The 18,771-nt window shown below is 44.7% G+C and overlaps 1 protein-coding gene across 3 annotated transcripts in view; it reads left to right on the top strand.

Annotated features, from left to right (window-relative positions):
* The window catches only part of LOC129853198 (small G protein signaling modulator 1-like), a 98,182-nt gene that overhangs the window by 8,142 nt on the left and 71,269 nt on the right, over positions 1–18,771 (top strand). For all 3 annotated transcript variants that reach the window (XM_055918957.1, XM_055918953.1, XM_055918954.1), the window contains exon 3: positions 9,162–9,237. In XM_055918957.1, coding sequence (XP_055774932.1) covers positions 9,162–9,237 — 76 coding nt within the window. The remainder of the gene's footprint in view (positions 1–9,161; positions 9,238–18,771) is intronic.

An 18,771-nucleotide genomic window follows, 5' to 3' on the forward strand; every position in this document is an offset into this window, starting at 1 on the left:
AATAAAAAAATAAAGTAGTGTATAAACAGTGCAGTCGGAAAGTATTCAGACCCCTTCACTTTTTCCACATTTTGTTACGTTACATCCTTATTCTAAAATTGGTTAAATAAAAAAAATCACATAATTCTACACACAATACCCATAATGACAACGTGAAAACAGGTTGTTAGAAATATTTGCAAATGTATAATAAAAAAAAAAAAATGAAATACCTTATTCACATACGTATTCAGACTTTTGACTGGTACTGTATATATTTTCAAATAACTGGCCTTTTTCTGGTCTCGCAATAGATTTTGAAAAATGTTCAAAAACAAATCTGTGCGGCCCTCAAAAAACCAATGTAGCCCTTGAGCCAAAAAGTGTGTTATTACCTGGGTGAGACACATGACGGATCACAGGAAAGGAAATCCTCTGTTGTCATTGATAATGAGGTAATCACCCAGGTTCCCATAGCTACATGGTTTTGCGTATTTAACCTATTTTACTCAGGGGAATGTGTTATCAAGCTTTGTGAATAAACAATGGTTATTACTAGTGTTGGCAGATTCATAATATACACTACAAAATAGTAATTAGTTGAACTACCTTTTTACCCTATTCATTTTACTGTGAATGAATTCATCAGTCTTGTCTCAAGTCTATCACTTCTCAGTATGATGTGAGTCATTCACTCTAAACATGCACTGTAGGAACTGTCAACAGATGATGTTAGCCACCTACAACCCTTTTCTGTCATATAAAATCTGTGAACAGTCCATGTAGGAGTATGCATTTGTATGCCTGAGTGATAGGTAAGTCGCTCTGGATAAGAGCGTCTGCAAATGAAAATGTATTCTTGGTAAGGCTGACATGATTGTGCAAGTTGTTTTTCACTATAACAGCCCATGGGGATGAGGAATGGTGTGTCTTCCCTCTGTTCTAATTGTGGCTGTAAAGCAGGAGTTCATGTGCAGACTGTGTAAATTCTGCATCTGCTCTATCCAAGCCCCCTTACGAGGTAGTGGAGGGTTGCCAGGTTTGATATGATATTGTCCCCACTGTGACAGCAGAGATGTAGAGTGATACTTGAGAGAGAACATACTGAATGCTCCTCATCTAATGATGCCAGCCCTTGAGGAACGCAACAGTAAAAATTCACATTGTTTCAGCATGGATGTGATCTTGTCCTTTGGGCATAAACAAGGCTGCTGTTAGCTGTCAAAACTATCATTGCTCATAGGGGGTACCAAATAGATTTAGTCTAAATGTCATACAAGAGAAATGTTAGAAAAGAGGACTCCAGCCTCAAACGTGCACATAAGGATGAAATTTCAACTTTTTGGGAAAGAATAATTTGCACAGTTTCCAGGGTCCAATATATTTATTGTTCTGGAATGATGAAATTACACAGTCTGTATCCTTCCACCTAACTGTTTCCTATCCTGATGAAAAGAAATGTGAACCAATGATTATGCGTGATACCAGTTATCTGTGTTATGAATGGGCTTGTTGACGTACTCTATCTCTCAGAGATAGCTGCTGTGGACTCTGCTCAGGTGACAATGTGACTCGTGCTGTCGCCATAGAAACCTGCAGCTTGTCTGCTAAGACATCTCACCAGTTAGATTCTGTGATGGCTGGATGGCATCCAGATTCTGACTGATGGGAGGATAGAACTGGTAAGACTTGAGAGAAGTGACGTGCCCTGCAGTTTGCACATTTACTTTAGCTGCCTACCAATCAATGCACATGAAATCAAAGTTTATTTGTCATGTACACAGATTTGCAGATGTTAAAGTACACTACATGACCAAAAGTATGTGGACACCTGCTCGTCGAACATATCATTCCAAAATCATGGGCATTAATATGGAGTTGGTCCCACCTTTGCTGCTATAACAGCCTCCACTCTTATGGAAAGGCTTTCCACTAGATGTTGGAACATTGCTGCAGGGACTTGCTTCCATTCAGCCACGAGCATTAGTGAGGTCGGGAACTGATGTTGGGCGATTAGGCCTGGCTCGCAGTTGGGGTTCCAATTAATCCAAAAGGTGTTCGATGGGGTTGAGGTCAGGGCTCTCTGCAGGCCAGTGAAGTTTTTCCACACTGATCTCGACAAATCATTTTTGTATGGACCTCGCTTTGTGCACAGGGGCATTGTCATGCTGAAGTAGAAAAGGACCTTCTCCAAACTGTTGCCACAAAGTTGGAAGCAAGGAATTGTCTACAATGTCATTGTATATATGCTGTACTTATACACTTCACTTCATTACACACTTCAAGTCTCAGTTCGCATACTTCATGAGTCACCAATATTTTCCACTTTTCAGAAAACTATGTAAAGCGACTTTCGGTCCTAGAAAAGCGCGATATACATAACATGTACTGTAGTAGTAATAACAATAATAATAATGATTAGTAGTAGTGGTAGTAGTATTTCTGAAAGCATATTGAAAATATCTACCCTATATGTTCACTGTTCAAATTGACAAATCTTACTATTGTCACGCCCTGACCTTAGTATTCTTTGTTTTCTTTATTATTTTGGTTAGGTCAGGGTGTGACATGTGTGATATATGTTTTTTGTCCTGTCTAGGGTTTTTGTATGTTTATGGGGTTGGGCCAGTCTAGGGGTTTTTGTATGTCTATGGTTGCCTAGATTGGTTCTCAATTAGAGGCAGATGTTTATCGTTGTCTCTGATTGGGAACCATATTTAGGCAGCCATATTCCTTGAGTATTTCGTGGGTGATTATCTATGTCTATGGTTAGTTGCTTGTGTCAGCACTATGATTATATAGCTTCACGTTCGTTTTGTTGTTTTTGTATAGTTCATTCCGTGTTCTTTCTTTATTAAAAGAAGATGCATTCAAATCACGCTGCGCTTTGGTCTCATCGCTATAACGAACGTGACAACAATATTGCAATCGTTTTTATTTCAAAGCATTTTGAAAATGTTTCCTAAAGATAACAGCCATATTAGTCAATGGCTAACGCTTCCTTTCAGATCTCAATCTGTCTGGAGTGACTCATAGATGGCGGGCACCCAAGAGCGAGTGCAATCAGGGCTAGTTTTATTATAGGGTTCTGTTGTTGTTGTTTTCTCTTGTTGCTCTCTCCATCAGTAGTCTTGTGGGAGAAAAGCAGGTGCTTCCTTTGAAATGACTGCTTCCTGCTTTCCAAGCACCTGGATGGGGAGGGCTCAGGGACAAAACAAGGGGATTTGGGTATTCAGAGCTACTTCACTTTTGTATAAAATGTATGCTTTTAATTTAAATTCTTAAAGAAAAACTACAGTATCAGGAGTACATTACAACACTGTGAAGCTTTGCTTCAAAATGTTAATAGAGGACAGACAATCCTGTAATCCGTTCCAGAGAAATATATTGAAGCACAAAGGTTAACGCACCAAAAATGACTTTGTGTGTGTGTGAAAAAAATAAAAAGATGGAAGGTGATATCTTCAGCCAGTCAACTAGTCCGATATCATATCAGTGATGTCAGACAAATGAGACAGATTTGCTCTCAAGGCCTCGGGTTGTCTCATTGAATCAGGGTCTGGAGAGAGTGGCAGAACTGTCAGGACAGGGCAGTCTGAACATTATACGCTAGCTAGCACACTGCGGGCTATTGTGTGTGTGTGTGTTGGGGCGAATAACACATTTAGTTCCTTTTTTTATTATTTTTGTACTTATATTTTTATTGTTTTTCAAGCGTGGGTTTACAGCACAGCAATTCATTATAGAGGTAGTGGAAACATCATGATCAGCGTCATCATTATTATTATCTGAATCGCCTACCCATTCCCCAGCTACCTTGAGTCAGTAGGCGTGATCTCCGACAGCAGCGGGGGTCTAGGTTGCTGTGTGTCCAGCTCCCGTACCCTTTCCCAACTACTGCGGAGTGAGTGTCAGTACTATGTGTCAGTACTGTGTCAGTATTATGTCAATACTATGTGTCAGTACTATGTGTCGGTACTGTGTCAGTACTATGTGTCAGTACTATGTGTCAGTATTATGTCAATACTATGTGTCAGTACTATGTGTCTGTACTATGTGTCAGTACTATGTGTCTCTACTATGTGTCTGTACTATGTGGCAGTACTATGTGGCAGTACTATGTGTCTGTACTATGTGTCTGTATTATGTGTCTGTACCATGTGTCTGTACCATGCGTCTGTACTATGCGCAGTCAAGATAGTATAATTAGTGTTTATGAAGTAAATACACTGCTCAAAAAAATAAAGGGAACACTTAAACAACACAATGTAACTCCAAGTCAATTACACTTCTGTGAAATCAAACTGTCCACTTAGGAAGCAACACTGATTGAAAATAAATTTCACATGCTGTTGTGCAAATGGAATAGAAAAAAGGTGGAATTAGCAAGTCACCCCCTGGCCGTGCTCCTCCTTGCACAAAGGCGAAGGTAGCGGTCCTGCTGCTGGGTTGTTGCCCTCCTACGGCCTCCTCCACGTCTCCTGATGTACTGGCCTGTCTCCTGGTAGCGCCTCCATGCTCTGGACACTACGCTGACAGACACAGCGAACCTTCTTGCCATAGCTCGCATTGATGTGCCATCCTGGATGAGCTGCACTACCTGAGCCACTTGTGTGGGTTGTAGACTCCGTCTCATGCTACCACTAGAGTGAAAGCACCGCCAGCATTCAAAAGTGACCAAAACATCAGCCAGGAAGCATAGGAACTGAGAAGTGGTCTGTGGTCACCACATGCAGAACGACTCCTTTATTAGGGGTGTCTTGCTAATTGCCTATAATTTCCACCTTTTGTCTATTCCATTTGCACAACAGCATGTGAAATTTATTGTCAATCAGTGTTGCTTCCTAAGTGGACAGTTTGATTTCACAGAAGTGTGATTGACTTGGAGTTACATTGTGTTGTTTAAGTGTTCCCTTTATTTTTTTGAGCAGTGTATGATGGATATTATTAAGGATATGGTCTTCTGAGATACAAACAGGTACAAAACAAACCAAATAACTATACAATTACAATTAGGAAAAATAAATAAATACCAAAGTCATCACCTTTATCATATATTTCATTGCTTTTTTTGACCATTTATTTAACTAGGCAAGTCAATTAAAAAAACATTTCACATCCTACCAAACGGCAAAAGGCCTCCTGCGGGGACAGGGGGGATTAATGTTATTTTATTTTTAAATATAGGACAAAACACACATCACGACAAGAGAGACAACACAACACTACATAAAGAGAGACCTACGACAACAACATAGCAAGGTAGCAACTCATGACAACACAGCATGGTAGCAACACAACATGACAACAACATGGTAGAAACACAACATGGCAGCAGCACAACATGGTAGCAGCACAAAATATGGTACAAACATTATTGGGCACAGACAACAGCACAAAGGACAAGAAGGTAGAGACAACAATACATCATGCAAAGCAGCCACAACTGTCAGTAAGAGTGTCCATGATTGAGTCTTTGAATGAAGAGATTGAGATAACATTGTCCAGTTTGAGTGCCTGTTGCAGCTCATTCCAGTCGCTAGCTGCAGCGAACTAGAAAGACGACCGACCTAGGGATGTGTGTGCTTTGGGGACCTTTAACAGAATGTGACTGGCAGAACGGATGTTGTATTTGGAGGATGACGGCTGCAGTAGATATCTCAGATAGGGGGAAGTGAGGCCTAAGAGGGTTTTATAAATAAGCTTCAACCAGTGGGTCTTGTGACGGGTATACAGAGATGACCAGTTTACAGAGGAGTATAGAGTGCAGTGATGTGTTCTATAAAGAGCATTGGTGGCAAATCTGATGGCCGAATGGTAAAGAACATCTAGTCGCTCGAGAGCACCCATCCCTGGCGATCTATAAATTACGTCTCCATAATCTAGCATGGGTAGGATGGCCATCTGAATCAGGGTTACTTTGGCAGCTGGGGTGAAAGAGTCTAGATTTAACTTTAGCCTGCAGCTTTGAAATGTGCTGAGAGAAGGACAGTGTACCGTCTAGCCATACTCCCAAGTACTTATATGAGGTAACTACCTCAAGCTCTAAACCCTCAGAGGTAGTAATAACACCTGTGGGAAGAGGGGCATTCTTCTTACCAAACCACATGACCTTTGTTTTGGAGGTGTTCTGAACCAAGGTTAAGGGTAGAGAATGCTTGTTGGACACTAAGAAAGCTTTGTTGTAGAGCGTTTAACACAAATTCCAGGGAGGGGCCAGCTGAGTATAAACTGTATCATCTGCATATAAATGAATGAGAGAGCTTCCTACTGCCTGAGCTATGTTGTTGATGTAAATTGAGAAGAGGGTGGGGCCTAGGATTGAGCCTTGGGGTACTCCCATGGTGACAGGCAGTGGCTGAGACAGCAGATGTGTTCTGACTTTATACACTGCACTCTTTGAGAGAGAGTGTTAGCAAACCAGGCCAAAGACCCATCAGAGACACCAATACACAAGAATGGAATGGGGAGTCAAAACACAGGGAGTCGAAACTTCCCGATTCTACTATTATAATGAAAATGTGCTAGTTCTAGCTTGTGGTTTGAATAATTGTGATGTTTATGATAAAAACGTAATGTTAAAATACTAATGACTACATGCCGTGGCAGAGCCAGGTTGAAATTCCCCTTTAAGTGCCTTTGAACCGGGTATGGTAGTAGGTTTGTGTCAAGAACTGCAATGCTGCTGGATTTTTCATGTTCAGTTTCCCGTGTGTATCAACAGTGGTCAACCACAAAAAGGACATCCAGCCAACTAGACACAACTTTGGGAAACAATGGAGTCAACATGGGCCAACATCCCTGTAGAATGCTTTCAACACCTTGTAGAATCCATGCCCCAACAAATTGAGGCTGTTCTGAGGGCAAAAGGGGGGATGTTTTAGCCAACAGAGCAACAAAACTGGAACTCGGGAAAGGTGGTGTCACCAATGTACTCCAGCCAACATGTTATGGGCAAATTTCACATCCACAAATTGAAATGGCTGATTTTATCCTTATGTGACCTGACCTCAAACTCCTGTTAGCTTGCCTCTTACACTTTACACCCCTTTGAGCTCTTTCTCCTCACAGAGACCATATACACCAATGTGACCATCTGGGTTCAAATACTGCGTTCTCCTGTATGCCAAAAGACTGTGTTTGCACACTGATCTGATTCTAGGGCATTAGCAAGTCTACAGGGGCAAGGTTACTCATCACATGATCATAGTTCACTGAACCACCTCTATTACACTTATGACAGATTATTTTACCTTCAGGGCCTGATTTCCCGATAGCAATTGAACTTGTGTTTTAACGATGCAACTTGTGTTTTAACGAAGTGTTTTAACGATGCAACTTTCCTACAATGGCCGAAGATGTAACATACATTTCCCAAAACACCATGCAGAAAGAACATTCGGTAAGTGTTAAGAAAGAAAGGCAGCGCTGCTGTCTGATCAGCTTTCTCCATTCAAATTCTACCTTAACATTATAATTTTTCCACAATACTGACGACGGATCAGCTCCTAGAGCAATATTATCACCTAATTGCTGCAAATATTGAGGTTGCTTATTCTAATGCTTACCCTATAATAATGCAATCAATCACAGATGAATTTAGCACATCATTGTGCACATGTTGTTACACATCATTCAATATATTTAGGCAAATTACAGGCAGTAGCCTACAATTAGAAAAATAGAACTCAATTGAATGAACATGAAATTGATTTCAATAAAAAAAATATATATAGGCCTATGTAGCCTATACTGTAGGCTATTTATATTTTACTGCAGTCATCCCAGTTTTCATTTGAAGCATCTTTTTATCCTTTGCTTGTTTTTAACAATTGCAAAGACATTGGCAACTCTGTGTTTGCAGTCAACTTCGTTTGGGGGTCACAGAGAGACAGTTAAACATCTTGATTCTATGTTTAGTGGATATCTTCTGTGTATAAAGTGATGTGGTAGGGAAAAAACACATCGAACGATGCACTTAGTGGTCTGAGGCAGTCGGTAAATAACAAGAAATTTCAAGTGCAACTTTAGAAACTATGGTTTTGGGAAACAGCTTGGCGATTTAACAATGATTCGTTCGAAGGTCCTAACGATGAACATAGCCTTAAGATGCTTTTGGGAAACCAGGCCCAGGTTTGTTTAACCATACTAGATTTACAATCAGAGATTGCAACATAGAGGCAGTTAAACAATCAAGTAATTATAAATATTTTTGCTTGAATGGAGCATTATTTGTTTAATCTGCCCCCTGTAGTGATATTCAAAGCTCCTCTATGTCTGCACAGATGTTTGGGTATCTGTGTGTTTGTGTGTGTGGCATTGTTCTCTAGGCAGGCACCACCTCTCTTTGTGCAATGTAATATCTCCTCTGAGAAAAGACCTATTACAACAGGAAATTAGTGCTATCTGGGCTGCTCTATCTGCAGGCTGATTTCCAGGATACAGAGCAATGGCAGTGCTAGGAGATGTCCCCATATTCAACAGGGTCAGAGTTATCAGGCATCTGGGGCGCAGGTCTGATGTTGTCTCTGTGAGCAGCCTGTGTCCGGGTCAGCAAGAGGGAAACCTTGGTGTTGATTAAACCAAACGTTTGTACTCTAAAACTCTCCTCCCGCTTGTTTTTCCGAAGCTGTGTGTTTGAGTGAAGTTTCTGCTGGTTGCGACGTCACTGAATCAATTAGAGGTGTCGTATAGTGCCAGCCCTGGTGAGACATGAAAAGCGTGTGACACTGTGCTCTCACTCTCTCTTTCTCAATTCACATCTAAAGAGGTTTGATTGTAAAGCTAGTCTGTGAGGTGGGCCCCAGAGGTGTGGATAAATTAGCCCCCCACCCACCAACATCAGCCCTCTTCAGGCCTATCCATCTGAGATCTGCTTGATGCGAGTTGGGTGACTCATCCTTCAAACTTTGCATGCACTCTTCCCGCTCAGCTTAATCTCTCTCTCTCTCTCTCTCTCTCTCTCTCTCTCTCTCTCTCTCTCTCTCTCTCTCTCTCTCTCTCTCTCTCTCTCTCTCTCTCTCTCTCTCACCCTCCCTTCCTGCCTCCCTCCCCCCTGTATGTTCCCAATGTAAAACAAATTCTGTACATGTTTCCTGATAAATCCTTCCCTCCTCCTCACTCCCGTAGATAAGGGGTTTTGTAGAGAAGGTCTGAGTGTCTCCTCCCCATGTCATTCACAGGTGAAGCAGATCATGGAAGAGGCTGTCACCAGGAAGTTTGTACATGAAGACAGCAGCCACATCGTCTCATTTTGTGGTGAGTTTCAACTATTGGGACATATTTGGTGGTATTTGCTCATTAATCACCTGCACTACAACAGAAAAAAAATCTAACCTTTTGTCATTGTGCCAATCAGAAGGAACAGATATCCTATCAGACACAAGTCAGTCAGATTTCAATGGTCAGGCTGTTTTTCCCAACATACAGTGCATTCGGAAAGTATTCAGACCCCTTGACTTTTTCTACATTTTGTTACGCTACAGCCTTATTCTAAAATGAATTAAATAGTTTTTTCCCTCATCAATACACACAATAGCCCATAATGACAAAGCAAAAACAGGTTTTTAGACATTTTTGCTAATTTATAAAAAATAAAAAAGTTTTTACATACAGTACCAATCAAAAGTTTGGACACACCTACTCATTCAAGGATTGTTCTTATTTTTTTACTATGTTCTACATTGTAGAATAATAACACATAATGAATAATGTAGTACCAAAAAATATATTTAAGATTCTTCAAAGTAACCATCCTTTGCCTTGATGACAGCTTTGCATTCAGGCTAAATAGTTCAATCTTGGTTTCATCAGACCAGAGAATCTTGTTTTTCATGGTCTGAGAGTCTTTAGGTGCCTTTTGGCAAACTCCAAGCGGGCTGTCATGTGCCTTTAACTGAAGAGTGGCTTCCGTCTGACCACTACCATTAAGGCCTGATTGGTGGAGTGCTGCAGAAATGGTTGTCCCCCTGGAAGGTTCTTCCATCTCCATAGAGGAACTCTGGAGCTCTGTCAGAGTGGCCATCGGGTTCTTGGTCGCCTCCCTGACCAAAGCTCTTCTCCCCCGATTGCTCAGTTTGGCCGGGCAGCCAGCGCTAGGAAGAGTCTTGGTGGTTCCAAACTTCTTCCATTTAAGAATGATGGAGGCCACTGTGTTCTTGGGGATCTTCAATGCTGCAGAAATTTTTTGGTACCCTTTCCCAGATCTGTGCCTCGACACAATCCTGTCTCGAAGCTCTATGGACAATTCCTTTGACCTCATGGCTTGGTTTTTGCTCTAACATGCACTGTCAATCATCAATCAATCAAGTTTATTTTATATAGCCCTTCGTACATCAGCTAATATCTCGAAGTGCTGTACAGAAACCCAGCCTAAAACCCCAAACAGCAAGCAATGCAGGTGTAGAAGCACGGTGGCTAGGAAAAACTCCCTAGAAAGGCCAAAACCTAGGAAGAAACCTAGAGAGTGTAACAGTCCTGACCTGTTTTATGTTGTTTTTTATGTGTTTATGGTCAGGGCATGTGTTTTGGGTGGGCAGTCTATGTTATCTGTTTCTATGTTGGTTTTGGGTTACCTGGTATGGCTCTTGATTAGAGGCAGGTGGTTTGCGTTTTCCTCTAATTAAGAGTCATATTTAGGTAGGGCGTTCTCACTGTTTGTTTGTGGGTGATTGTCTCCTGTGATGTCTCTCGTGTTCGTTGTATTTTCACATATGGGACTGTTTGGCTGTTCATTACGTTTCGATGTCGTCTGTTTCCTGTTCGTGAGTTTACGTTCAGTTATGTAAGTTTATGTTCAGGTTTCGTTCTACGTCGTTTTGTTATTTTGTAAGTTTGTTTAAGTGTTTGTTTTCGTGTTGCCATCTTCATCGTTGTTATAAAATAAAAGATGGCTTATTTCCCGCAAACCGCATTTTGGTCTGAAGATCCTTCTCTCCTCACCTCATCCGAGGATGAGGAGAGCGACAGCCTTAACAGAATCACCCAACCACGCTAAGACCAAGCGGTATGGGAATGCTCTACGGAGCAACAAGGACTTCTGGACTTGGGAGGAGATCCTGGACGGTAGAGGACCTTGGGCTCAACCAGGGGAATATCGCCGTCCAAAGGAGGAGTTGGAAGCAGCGAAGGCTGAGAGGCGCTGGTATGAGGAGGCAGCGCGACGACGCGGTTGGGAGCCCGTGAGTCAGACCAAAAAATTTCTTGGGGGGGGGCACACGAGGAGTGTGGCAAAGCCGGGTAGGATACCCGAGCCAACTCCCCGTGCTTACCGTGGAGGTAGAAGGCGTCGTACTGGTAAGACACCGTGTTATGCGGTAAAGCGCACGGTGTCCCCAGTACGCGTGCTTAGCCCAGTGCGGGCTATTCCACCTTGCCGCACTGGGAGGGCTAGGTTGGGCATCGAGCCGGATGTCATGAAGCCGGCCCAACGTATCTGGCCTCCAGTACGTCTCCTCGGGCCGGCGTACATGGCACCAGCCTTACAGGTGGTGTCCCCGGTTCGCCTGCATAGGCCAGTGCGGGCTATTCCACCTCGCTGCACTGGCAGGGCTACGGGGATCATTCAACCTGGTAGGGTTGGGGAGGCTCGGTGCTCAAGAGCACGTGTCCTCCTTCACGGTCCGGTAGACCCGGTGCCACCTCCATGTACCAGTCCTCCGGTGGCAGCCCCCCGTACCAGGCTGTCTCTCAGGGTTCTCTCTCCTGCTGTTTCCTCCTCTCCAGCGCAGCCAGTGCCTAGACCACGCACCAGGCTGTCTCTCCTTCTCCTTCCTACAGAGCCATCCGTCTCCCCAGCGCCATCTGAGCCATCCGTCTCCCCAGCGCCATCTGAGCCATCCGTCTCCCCAGCGCCATCTGAGCCATCCGTCTCCCCAGCGCCGTCTGAGCCATCCGTCTCCCCAGCGCCATCTGAGCCATCCGTCTCCCCAGCGCCGTCTGAGCCATCCGTCTGCCATGAGCCTGCAAAGCCGCCCGTCTGTCATGAGCCTGCAAAGCCGCCCGTCTGCCATGAGCCTACAGAGCCGTCCGCCAGACAGGAGCCGCTAGAGCCGCCCGCCAGACAGGAGCCGCTAGAGCCGCCCGCCAGACAGGATCTGCCAGAGCCGCCAACCAGACAGGATCTGCCAGAGCCGCCAACTAGACAGGATCTGCCAGAGCCGCCAACTAGACAGGATCTGCCAGAGCCGCCAACCAGACAGGATCTGCCTGAGCCAGAGCCGTCCAGCCAGGACCTGCCAGAGCCGTCCAGCCAGGACCTGCCAGAGCCGTCCAGCCAGGACCTGCCAGAGCCGTCCAGCCAGGACCTGCCAGAGCCGTCCAGCCAGGACCTGCCAGAGCCGTCCAGCCAGGACCTGCCAGAGCCGTCCTGCTATGACCTGCCAGAGCCGTCCAGCCAGGACCTGCCAGAGCCGTCCAGCCAGGACCTGCCAGAGCCGTCCAAACAGGACCTGCCAGAGTTCCTCAGCCAGGACCTGCCAGAGTCCTTCAGCCGGGATCTGCCCCTTGTCCCGGTGCTGCCCCTTGTCCCGGTGCTGCCCCTTGTCCCGGTGCTGCCCCTTGTCCCGGTGCTGCCCCTTGTCCCGGTGCTGCCCCTTGTCCCGGTGCTGCCCCTTGTCCCGGTGCTGCCCCTTGTCCCGGTGCTGCCCCTTGTCCCGGTGCTGCCCCTTATTCCGGTGCTGGTCCTTATCCTGGTGCTGCCCCTTGTTCCGGTGCTGCCCCTTGTCCCGGTGCTACCCCTTGTCCCGGTGCTGCCCCTTGTCCCGGTGCTGGCTGTTTATTTAGGGGAAGGTAGTTTTAGGGTGGTCAGTGGAAGGGGTAGACAGAAGAGGGGAGTGACTATGGTGGTGTGGGGAGAGCGTCCTGAGCCGGAGCCACCACCGTGGTCAACTGCCCACCCAGACCCTCCCCTGGACTTTGTGCTGGTGCGCCCGGCGTTCGCACCTTGAGGGGGGGGTTCTGTAACAGTCCTGACCTGTTTTATGTTGTTTTTTATGTGTTTATGGTCAGGGCATGTGTTTTGGGTGGGCAGTCTATGTTATCTGTTTCTATGTTGGTTTTGGGTTACCTGGTATGGCTCTTGATTAGAGGCAGGTGGTTTGCGTTTTCCTCTAATTAAGAGTCATATTTAGGTAGGGCGTTCTCACTGTTTGTTTGTGGGTGATTGTCTCCTGTGATGTCTCTCGTGTTCGTTGTATTTTCACATATGGGACTGTTTGGCTGTTCATTACGTTTCGATGTCGTCTGTTTCCTGTTCGTGAGTTTACGTTCAGTTATGTAAGTTTATGTTCAGGTTTCGTTCTACGTCGTTTTGTTATTTTGTAAGTTTGTTTAAGTGTTTGTTTTCGTGTTGCCATCTTCATCGTTGTTATAAAATAAAAGATGGCTTATTTCCCGCAAACCGCATTTTGGTCTGAAGATCCTTCTCTCCTCACCTCATCCGAGGATGAGGAGAGCGACAGCCTTAACAGAGAGGAACCAGGCTATGAGGGGTGGCCAGTCCTCTTCTGGCTGTGCCGGGTGGAGATAATAACAGAACAAGGCCAAGATGTTCAAAATGTTCATAAATGACAAGCATGGTCAAATAATAATCAGGAATAAATGTCAGTTGGCTTTTCATAGCCGATCATTAAGAGTTGAAAACAGCAGGTCTGGGACAGGTAGGGGTTCCATAACCGCAGGCAGAACAGTTGAAACTGGAACAGCAGCAAGGCCAGGTGGACTGGGGACAGTCAACTGTGGAACCTTATTTAAACAGATGTGGGCCTTTCCAAATCATGTCCAATCAATTTAATTTACCACAAGTGGATTCCAATCAAGTTGTAGAAACATCTCAAGGATGATCAATTGAAACAGGATGCACCTGAGCTCAATTTGGAGTCTCGAAGCAAAGGGTCTGAATATCTATGTAAATAAGTTATCTGTTTTTTATTTTGAATATGTTTGGAAATATTTCTAAAAACGTAACAAAATGTGGAAAAAGTCAAGTGGTCTGAATACTTTCCGAACGCACTGTATACAGTATATGGTATAAGAACCGTTCCGGTTTCCCTTTTTCTGATCCATTAAAAGACTTCTGTAAAACCTGACATCACAATGAAAACCTGTCAGAATTACATCATTGCAACTATTGCTGGGACGCCTCTTATGCAACACAGCCAGGGAACAAGGTCGTCAAGCCCCGTCAAGAGTTTAGTGATTTAACACTTTGTTGTTGGTAGAAAAAAGGCTTGTTGAAAGCATAAGTATAGGTGATAAATCAAATCAAAGTTTATTTGTCACGTGCGCCGAATACAACAAGTGTAGGTAGACCTTATAGTGAAATGCTTACTTACCAACAGTGCAATTTTTAAGTAAAAAACAGGTATTAGGTGAACAGTAGTTAAGTAAAGAAATAAAAAACAACATTAAAAAGACAGTGAAAAATAACGGTGGCGAGGCTATATACAAGCACCGCTTAGTCAAGGTTAATTGAGGTGGTATGTACATGTAGGTATGGTTAAAGTGACTATGCATATTTGATAAACAGAGAGTAGCAGTAGCGTAAAAGAGGGGTTGGCGGGTGGTGGGACACAATGCAGATAGTCTTGGTAGCCAATGTGCGGGGGCACCGGTTAGTCTGGCTAATTGAGGTAGTATGTACATGAATGTATGGTTAAAGTGACTATGCATGTATGATAGACAGAGAGTAGCAGCAGCGTAAAAGAGGGGTTGGGGGGGCACACACAATGCAAATAGTCCGGGTAGCCATTTGATTACCTGTTCAGGAGTCTTATGGCTTGGGGGTAAAAGCTGTTGAGAAGCCTTTTGGTCCCAAACGTGATGCTCTGGTACCGCTTGCCATGCGGTAGTAGAGAGAACAGTCTATGACTGGGGTGGCTGGGGTCTTTGACAATTTATAGGGCCTTCCTTCGGCACCGCCTGGTGTAGAGGTCCTGGAGTTCAGGCAGCTTAGCCCCAGTGATGTACTGGGCTGTTCGCACTACCCTCTTCATGTACAGTCACTGTGGGGACGACGTCCTCGATGCACTTATTGATAAAGCCAGTGACTGATATGGTGTACTCCTCAATGCATTCTGAAGAATCCCGGAACATGCTCCAGTCTGTAATTGCAAAACAGTCCTGTAGTTTAGCATCTGCTTCATCTGACCACTTTTTTATAGACCGAGTCATTGGTGCTTCCTGCTTGAATTTTTGCTTGTAAGCAGGAATCAGGAGGATAGAATTGTGGTCAGATTTACCAAATGGAGGGAGAGGGAGAGCTTTGTATGCGTCTCTGTGTGTGGAGTACAGGTGATCTAGAATTTGTTTCCCTCTGGTTGCGCATTTAACATGTTGATAGAGATTAGGTAAAACTGATTTAAGTTTCCCTGCAGTAAAGTCTCCGGCCAGTAGGAGCGCCGCCTCTGGGTGAGCGGTTTCTTGTTTGCTTATTTCCTTATACAGCTGACTGTGTGCGGTCTTAGTGCCAGCATCCGTGGTGGTAAATAAACAGCCATGAAAAGTATAGATGAAAACTCTCTTGGCAAATAGTGTGGTCTATAGTTTATCATAAGATATTTTACTTCAGACGAGCAAAATCTAGAGACTTCCTTAGATTTCGTGCACCAGCTGTTGTTTACAACAGCTGTAAGATACGGTGGCAGAAAGATACGGTGGCAGAAACATTATGTACAAAAGAAGTTACAGATAATGTGAAAAAAAAACACATAATAGCACAATTGGGTAGGCGCCCGTAAAACTGCTGCCATTTCTTCCGGCGCCATTTTAATTAGTGACTATCTGCTGTACTGCATAGGGGGGTGAAATAATAATTTCATAGTCCCTCAGACATTCTTCACAGGCTCATCAAGCCTCACTGACATCCTACCGAAGTCGCAGGATATTTTATCAACTGATAAAAGTGGTAGAGAAAAGGACCAAATCTGCATATCACATCAACCTGTGGGTGGAGGGTTTGAGGGTCTGCTAGCCAGGTGGGTGGAGGGTTTGAGGGTCTGCTAGCCAGGTGGGTGGTGGGTTTGAGGGTCTGCTAGCCAGGTGGGTGGTGGGTTTGAGGGTCTGCTAGCCAGGTGGGTGGTGGGTTTGAGGGTCTGCTAGCCAGGTGGGTGGTGGGTTTGAGGGTCTGCTAGCCAGGTGGGTGGTGGGTTTGAGGGTCTGCTAGCCAGGTGGGTGGTGGGTTTGAGGGTCTGCTAGCCAGGTGGGTGGTGGGTTTGAGGGTCTGCTAGCCAGGTGGGTGGTGGGTTTGAGGGTCTGCTAGCCAGGTGGGTGGTGGGTTTGAGGGTCTGCTAGCCAGGTGGGTGGTGGGTTTGAGGGTCTGCTAGCCAGGTGGGTGGTGGGTTTGAGGGTCTGCTAGCCAGGTGGGTGGTGGGTTTGAGGGTCTGCTAGCCAGGTGGGTGGTGGGTTTGAGGGTCTGCTAGCCAGGTGGGTGGTGGGTTTGAGGGTCTGCTAGCCAGGTGGGTGGTGGGTTTGAGGGTCTGCTAGCCAGGTGGGTGGAGGGTTTGAGGGTCTGCTAGCCAGGTGGGTGGAGGGTTTGAGGGTCTGCTAGCCAGGTGGGTGGTGGGTTTGAGGGTCTGCTAGCCAGGTGGGTGGTGGGTTTGAGGGTCTGCTAGCCAGGTGGGTGGTGGGTTTGAGGGTCTGCTAGCCAGGTGGGTGGTGGGTTTGAGGGTCTGCTAGCCAGGTGGGTGGTGGGTGCTCAAAGTTTAAAAAAGGCACCTTAATAACATTACATTTTCTGCAAAAATACACTCACTCATCACACATTGTAAGCTAAGCAAGCTAGAACCAAAGATGAAATTAACTAACTTTGCTAGAAGCGGGACTGGGCTTGGCTTTATCAGCTGATCATCACTAATCTGTGTTTCCTCTGGACATTTTTGTTGCAGTGTCGTTTATAGAACAACTGTGAAAAGGTCAGATTTTTGTTGCAGTGTCGTTTATAGAACAACTGTGAAAAGGTCAGCTCAAGTGACTTTTTAAAAGTACTTCCCGATTTGTTTTATTTTATGAACATGCCATAAGCCAACATGTCATTGCAATAAATTAGCTTTAAAACTGCAACATTTTCTCTCAGCCTCATGCCAAAAAATTTAGAATAACATGAGATTAGCTATAAAACAGAAAATGTTCTCTCTGCACCATGGTAAAATGTATAGAATTGAAGGAAATTAGCTTTAAAACAGCAACATTTTCTGTCTGCCTCATGGCAAAATGTGCAGGGTTGAGACTTGACTAGGTGAGGGGTGATATCTGAGGAGGATTGACAAAGTTACTAATATGTAGGCCATACCACAAACTATGGGCTGTCTCTAGGGAAAAATCTAATTTGCATACTCCTCGAGTAATCTCTCCAAAACCACATTGGAGGAGAAGATCAGAGGGGTGGGACCTCTGGCTTTCTCATCCAATGGGTTTTGAGAAGGAGAGAGGACGAGAGCAGTATGCAATTAAGATCTTCTCAGAGTCTCTCCAAAGACTAGTGCTCTGTCTTGAAGACAGTGCACTGAGTTTTCTGCACAGGCAGTTTTGGCTGCCACAGTGGCACAAAGAGCCAAATAACCTTTAAACCGGTGCTGTACTCGGACATATTATTGAAAGTATGTTTGGTAGAAATATTATGATGTAACATTTTAGTTTTTTTTGTTTGCAGTGGCTACAATTACCAAATGAATGAATGCAGCGGAAACAATGTTGCTAATGTTGGCTAGATTAATCAGCTAGTTAGCTAGGCTATGCTAATCTTTACTTGAATTTGTTATGCTACTGACAAACAGTCGAACTGCTGTTGCCCCCTCAGACAACACATGCTAGCAACTCCAAAGTATCCTACTACTGGCCGTATTAATTTCAAACTCACCGCTCTGCACCGGTGGGTAGCTCGTGCATGCAACGAGGAAGAGTGCAGCAATGCACTGCCGCTCTCACGGCCGCAGAAGGGCAGGGGAGGGGACTTTTTTTTTTTAAGATTCCTGCTTTTTATGAGAAATGATCTAGTTTGATAGGCAATTCGTTGCCTTTAAATTTACAAGAGAGAAAACAGATACAAAAATGTAATAAAAAGTCATTCGTTTTTTTTAAACGCCACCAATCATAAGGACACTTTTTTCATAGGAGGACAAAAGGGCAGGTGCTCCAGCACCCATAGGGCTCTATCTGTGCATGTGCCCACTGCTAGCTGATAACTGTGTGATCAATCTCCAAGGAAGGTCTCTTCCTCCCCGACTACAACAGGAGAGTATCCTGACTATTAACAGACCTCGAAGTAAGAGCTTTCCCTTTACCTCATATGGCTGTTAGTGTTAGCTCCCCCCACGTTCTACAATGCTGTCCCAGGTTTTACACCAAGCTGTCACACAAATATGTCTGTGTGCAGAGATCACAGGATGGAGATGGAGGGAGAGGGGAGGGGGAAAGGGAAGGCGTGAGGCGAGGACTTGCTCAGGCAGGTCACCGGGGAGTAATTAGCCTCTATCATCATGGTCAAATATTCAAGTCGCCTAGGCAGGAGCGCCCGGGAAATATCAAGTGTTAGTCACGCCCCGTCCCTTCTTCCTGTTCTCCTCACCAAAATAGCTATTTTTCCCTTCCCTTCACATTGCTGTGACAGAGATAGTAACCATAGACTTAGGAAATAGAATACTAATTTAATAGGATCTTTATTTAGTTAAGCCATCCAATTGTTAATGAAGCCAATCTTTAAATGTGTATCTTTCTCAACGTGGTCATGAAGTAGCCTGAGTGCCAATCTGTTTCTGCACTCTTATCAACTCGTTATGGAATTGCCATACCATTTCA

Source organism: Salvelinus fontinalis, chromosome 4 (assembly GCF_029448725.1).
Source record: "Salvelinus fontinalis isolate EN_2023a chromosome 4, ASM2944872v1, whole genome shotgun sequence".
NCBI lineage: Eukaryota > Metazoa > Chordata > Actinopteri > Salmoniformes > Salmonidae > Salvelinus > Salvelinus fontinalis.